Source organism: Protobothrops mucrosquamatus, unplaced genomic scaffold (genome assembly GCF_001527695.2).
Source record: "Protobothrops mucrosquamatus isolate PMUCROS unplaced genomic scaffold, P.Mucros_1.0 scaffold_263, whole genome shotgun sequence".
NCBI classification, from domain to species: domain Eukaryota; kingdom Metazoa; phylum Chordata; class Lepidosauria; order Squamata; family Viperidae; genus Protobothrops; species Protobothrops mucrosquamatus.
The window spans coordinates 348,141-354,695 of NW_015386339.1; the positions used below are offsets into that span (position 1 = coordinate 348,141).

General features: G+C 40.8%; 1 protein-coding gene across 1 annotated transcript in view; it reads right to left on the reverse strand.

Annotated features, from left to right (window-relative positions):
- LOC107302474 (sodium- and chloride-dependent GABA transporter 3) overlaps positions 1-3,186 on the reverse strand; it is a 96,369-nt gene extending 93,183 nt beyond the window's left edge. Inside the window, exon 1 of the mRNA XM_015831581.1 lies at positions 2,967-3,186. Coding sequence (XP_015687067.1) covers positions 2,967-3,186 — 220 coding nt within the window. The remainder of the gene's footprint in view (positions 1-2,966) is intronic.
- Positions 3,187-6,555: the final 3,369 nt, after the last annotated feature.

The following is a 6,555-nucleotide window of genomic DNA, read 5'->3' on the forward strand; positions in this document are numbered from 1 at the left end:
CCGGCACCTTTTTCCGGGCCGGCCGCACCGGAAATAGCCCCTCCCACACCGGAAATAGCCCCTCCCAAATTTTACTTGCATTCCTGTTCTCTAAAGGGGCGGTCCTAGGGTTTGATGAGGGCGTGGCCAGGTTTGAGTTCCGCCACCTTTTCTCCGAGAAAAAAAGCCCTGAGAAGAAGTACCCACACAAAATATTTTAGTCCCATGAACTTTGGACATATGAGTATTTTAGTATAATTTGAGCTATTCCTCTTGATTTCCATAGCTAACATTCAGATCTAGAGAGCATTCAAATATGGTGGATCTCAATTCTCAGAATTCCGAGCTAGCATGGTCTTTGTCAAAGTTGGGGATGGCTGCAATCTGTTTTACCACAACCAATTCAACATGGCATGGAAAAATGTTCTTTAAAAACAGTCAAGCATTATTGTAAAACCCATTGAATGAGTTGCAGAATGGTGCATTAAAGGCTCAGTTGTATACTTAAAACAAAAAAAAGACCAAGAAATGAAATAACTAATGGAAAATATATTATTGAGCAATAAATTGACATTACTTCAAATAAAATCCTTTATCAAAGCTATCATTACGAAACAAAATATCATGGAATAAATTTGCCAAAAATTATATATAAAATCACTTAGAAAAGATGAAATAAAAATATTACAGTTTCTGATGTAACATTTAGCAAGCAAACATTTTAAAAAGAGACTCCTAGTATTTGTTTTCTTGAAACTACTGAAACTGATAACTTTTACAAAATAATTTCATTAGTAGTGAGTTTACTTTTTTTTTCTTTCCTTGTAATTAGTTTTTCAATGCCTGCCATCCTCTTTTTTACAAACTTGATACTAAATATCCATAGCATAATCTCTTTTCAGTTACCCTATTCCTAGTGTGATGATGGAATTTATTAATAGACTTCTTGTGCAAGTGATGGCATTTAGATTATATTGACATTTTAGTCCTGCATTATATTATTTGGAGTATGGCTCACAATACCAAACACCAAAAAATATTACATTTTGTAAACTTAGATCCTTTCCTTGGTTATAACCCACTTTAAAGTCTTCTGTCTAATCTTCCACAAACAGAGTCATGTCGTGACCACATAATTTATCATGCTTGCCAAAATTCAGAGTCAGTCATACATACTAATAAAGCTTCGGACTTGCTTTCAAACAACATCCATAGGACAAAATAAAACAAGGGTATGACATGTAAATATTTATTTTCTAAAAAAGTGATAACTCCCAAGAGATTCTGAAAAGTAACTTGTCCTCTATCTTCAATAAACAAAACAAGATTAGACCATTCAACTTATGCTGAATGTCAACATAACCAAAACATTCTTTTCTGTAGGCAGCATGGCTACAAATTACAATTAATTCTATATAGAATTGCACTTAATGTTTATAGCTCTGCATACTGTTATACCTAATAATCCAGGAAAAATCTTAGTACCTGAATTTAAAGAAGATTAATTGATTGTGAAGGAAAACTAAGAAAATTAATGTTACTAACACTAGCCCTTGGTAAAGAAAACTTCTTTTTTAAACTCTTCAGAAAGCTTTTAATACAACCTGTTTTGCTTTTGGTCCAAAACCAATCTACGTGTTCATAAGCCTCTTATTAATTTGCATCAGAAAATGAATAACAACCATTTCCTCTAAATTGAATGCAATTGGCAGGTCTTCTTTTAAATCTAAATTCAGACAGATGAATTTTGTGCAAGAGAAGTGTTTCAAGTCTGTGAGTTGGTATAAAATAGCTTATTATTTTAAAAGATCCTATGAAATTAACCTGTAGAATGTTAAGGTGAGAGAGGCAAACATAGGGATTTTATTTATTTAGAGAAAGAACAGTTTGAAGCTTTGTAATTTTTGCTTGGATGTCATCAACTTGATACATTTCTTCTCCTTTCCTCTTAAAAGCATTTTAACTAAAAGGATAACTGTGCTGAAGTTCTCACCTGACTGAAAAATAGAAATGTTTATCACAAAACAAGTTTTCTGTTTTTCTCCCCTGTGTGGGATTTTTCTTTTTTAAAATACTTGAAGGAAAATCTGTTTGAGTTGTCTAAAGCTTGAAACTCTGAAATGGCTTAAGGAGCAACTCTTTGCTTTCTGGAAGTCCACCTTTGCTTACGATAAAATCTAGCTGTTCTATTGATCATTCTAAATTTGGGATTTATTGAAAGAAGATAAGAATAAAATTTTCTATCCAGAACAGATTTCCTACAAGGACCTATTAGGGTTTTGGTTCTAAAGTGAACTCTTAGGATTGCACTGTGAGTGTCACATCAAGCAAACTTTATATTCACCTGTAGCTATAACTTGCAGAAATAAAATTTCAAGTGCAAAAATAAATGCTAATTTGAGCTAAAGTTTCCTGTTTAAAAAAAAAACCTGTTTGTTTTGAACATGTTTAAAGATTTTATTTTATAGATTTATTCTTGTCATGTTTATAAAAATGTATATTATGGAAACATGATTGACACATATACACTTTTTATTTTTTTACATATGGTCCTTGTTCAACATGCAGTTGATGAAGCTGCTACGGTATATGGGATTAATTACAAGCTGATGGAGGGCTTACTCTTTTACTAGAACAAATTCTTTTCTAACTTTCATCTCCAACGACAAGAGGAAAATGTTTTACTTAAAAATTGATCACCTTTCTGTGTAGTAAAATACTAATCATCCACTTTCAAAGGATCACAAAAGCCTAAGTACAACTACAGTAAGCCTATCCACCTCTACTTTTATCAACCTGCCCTTTTCTTTCCCCTATTTGTATATCTAACTCTCTTAAATTCCATTCCATTGCCTGGTAGCCTCCTGTTGCCTAAACATTAACCTACCATGATAAACCCTCCTTTCCTTCACATTAAGCAAATTCAGTGTTTTAGCAGGTGGGCAAAGCACATGCAAGCTGTGCGCTTGGACAGGATGCCATCTTACCTCCTCCATTTTTGTAGCAGAGATATGGGAATCGCCACACGTTCCCCAACCCAATAATTTCCCCTGCCACCGATAGCACAAATTCAATTTTATTGTTCCAATGGCCTCTTTCGTGCACCTTCTTATCGTTGCTGTGGACCAAATTGGTGCTGGAGGCTTCAGGATCCTGAGCATCTTCGGGTTTGCCATTAATTGTAGGGATAGCCTTTTCAGCTGTCATGACTCCAGCCTCTCAAGCCTGGAGAAGAATGGGAAGAAAAGAAGGAAAGGGGGTCCTGTAAAGGCGGCAGGGATGCTCCTGGACCGCTTTCCACTTCGACCACAAACCGCCCGCTTCCCATTTCTACCCAAAAGGACCAAAAAGTGCAAGAAGATGCTCCGGCCAACTTCGCAAGATCGGACACACCTGCTGTATGGGGCTGGGGCGACTTGAGCTGGGAGTGAAGTGAAGACCGAAGCGGGGAAGCCCGACCTGTTTTTCTCCCACTCCCCCACCCCGTAACATTTCTTCCTTAACAGGCTTTCCAAATCTGCCCGACCTGACTCTGCCGTCCCCACGTTCCTTTCCAGACTAGCGGGGCGGAGAAGGCCAGATTCCTCCCCTGAGCGCTACTCACCCAGGACTCCGGCCGCGCTCTTGGCAGAAGGAAGAAGAGGTCGGGGCTGGTTCTGCGGTTGCCGTCCAGCAGACCTTTGAGCGGCCCTGGCCGTCCTGTGCCACTGACGCCTGGGCAGGGAGGCAGGCAGGCAGGCAGAGAGGGAGGGAAAGCAGGCGAGGCGAGGCGAGGTGAGCTGAGGCAGGCGCCCGCGGCGGAGGCGGCAACCAGCGGCGAGGGAAAGGCTCGTGATAGGCAGGGGCGGCTTCGCCTTCTCTCGGCGCGCTGTTGCTGCCCGGCTGCAAAAGCTGCTGCGCTCCGACCACGCCGCACAGCCGAAAGGGATTCGGACTGCTCAGCCTATGCGGAGGAAACGAGCGACTCCCCTCCACCCAACCCCACCCCACCCCACCGATTGCCCAGCAAGTCTCCCGCCTTTCCTCCGCCCCGCTCCTTGCCTCCGTTCCACCTCCTCGTAAACTATCGGAGGGGGCTCCTCCCCTACCTACCTTGAGGGGGAATCTGCCTACCTACACGCGCCCGGGAGGCTGAGCGCGCACGCTGGGAGCACGGGCGGTGCGAGGCAGCCGCGTTTATTTGAGAGGAGGACGGCCGAGCAAAGGCGGTCGAGGAGTCAACAGCGCAGCCTCTCGCCTCCAGTTCGCCTGGTAGTCGGGGGAAGAGAGTGAAAGCCCGAATTCCGCTACCCCACCCCGCTCTCTGGGCTTTTGTTCTTCTGGACTGGGTAGCATCTCTGGGACCTGGGTCGGAGGTTACCTAGAACCAGAGGAGGAGCGGCACTTTTGCCCTGCTTAGTCAGCCTCCCCTCTGGGAAATACTTAGGATGTGGCTTGAGAAGAGAAGACATACCTTCCCTTCCCACTGTGACCCAAATCCTGCCCGGTGAACCAGATTTTTCCCTTCCCAAAGATGCTTTTTCACGAGGCAGCTGGACTTTGTTTCTTAACAAGAAAGTCCACTTGCCTCACGAAAAAGCATCTTTGGGATAACTATGACCTGGACAACTGGGAATCTCCACAGACGGGTCCCGCCGTCTCCCCCACCGCCGCCATCTCACTGGGAGAAGGCAGTGGTGGCAGGAGCCCCAAAGGATTCCATGGGACTTCTTTGCCTCTTTTTTGACAACCTTTCCAGGTGTTCTCCTGCTCTCTTCCTCAGCAACTCAGGGGAGCTCTTTAGCTTTGAGAAGAGCTGGGTTTGACAGATAACCCATAAGGAAAGGAGGAACCTAAAGGAAGCCCTAGAGTAGCCATGGAACCTACACCTACTCTTTGTTTCTGCCAGGCTGGATCATGTGTGAATTAGGTATAAATCAGCCCTCAGACTGGATTGGGATAAATGAGCCCGGTATATAGGCAGACTGTAAGGGACCAATCACAATGGCCATCAGTGCAGCATGTTCAGAGTTGTAGAAGACCCGGTTAGGGAGAGCTCATCGTGGAGAAAATCTATGGGTTCACTAGGAGTTAAAATGGCACATAATCAAGTCAGGTCCCCAAGGGACAAAGGGAGAGCGAAAGTAGGAGCAGCAATGTTCTTCCCTTGCCTAAACCTCTCTCTTTGCCACCTTGCAAAGCACCAAAGTCCTGAGAGAAAATGTTGAAGAAAATAATCTAGTTGAAGGATTGCTGTTCCTTTTCCAAGCTTTGACCAAGCAAAAGAGATTGCTATGTATGTGTTTATTTTTTAATTCATCCTTATCTAACCCATTGCATTACTTTCAAATTAAAAAAACACACAGCTTAAATCAAAAACATATTGTATCAAATGATTTGAGTGCTTAATATTATGTGTTGGAAGGCCCTCAAGGAACAGGAAGAAGGGAGGAGATTAAATCCGGTGACCAGAAGACTGAGAGGATTTATAGCCAGCCAATTTAAGAGACTGAAAAAGAAGAGGAGAGCACGTCCTACCTTTCTCTAAGGAAATAGATATATAGATGATACTTGTAGAGGCTACTTTGTGGCTCCTACAATCCATGGGAACAAAGTGTGACAAAAGGTGTTTCTCAAAAGGATGTATACCTTTGGATTTCAAATAATTTAAGAATTTGAAAATAAGATGTTTCAGAGAGCACACATTTTATAGGAGGAAAGGAAACTAATGTGTGTGAAGTATTGGTGGGAATAAAAAAAAGTATAAATAATACATATCCATTGTGTTTGATGCAGCTTTGGTGGGTTGAATCGATGGACATTTGCCTGTCCCACACACTTAAAGCTATTTAATATAGAGGCAAAGTGTGTGTATCATTAATGCCACACATAAATGACCAGGAAAGGCATGCTAATTCTAGTGCTTTGATAAGCATGATTGTATAATATGCATACCTGAAAACTTTATCAGATTGGTGCTTTACATTTAAATGTACCAAGAATATCTTAGATGTACACTTAAAATATAATGTGTGACATCTTTTAGTACTCACAACTTGATTTTATTTTCACAGCTACAACCATGTGTTTGTTAGAAAAATGTGATATGGTAACTTGTTAAATAATATGGGTTTGAGTATGTGATTAGTTAAAACACAGGAAAAACAAAATTAATGTTAGGAAACTATCGTTGATCCTATAACATTACTGATATATTTTATATCTGAAGTGTCTAAGCACTAATGTTACGTTGCTTGAGGATGTTTTTGAGAGTTGCTTCAAGGAGTTCAAATCAGGTTCTAGTATGCTTTCTCAGAAATCTTATTTTAATCAATAGATTGATTCCAAGATTGTTGTGCATAAGAATGCTGCCTTAATTGAAAATAAATGTTAACTATTGTTACAGCCACTATCATTCTCTTCCTGTGAAACCCTATAACAAATGAAGCAATTTGATGGATTACTGTAATATCACAGGTATTGTGTATCAACGCAAGTTGGGATAACTCCTTGAGCATATGGCTTATATTAAAAAAATTTTTTAAAAAAACTATACAGGTGAATCACTTTCATCAAAAGTAAGCACAGTGAAATAAA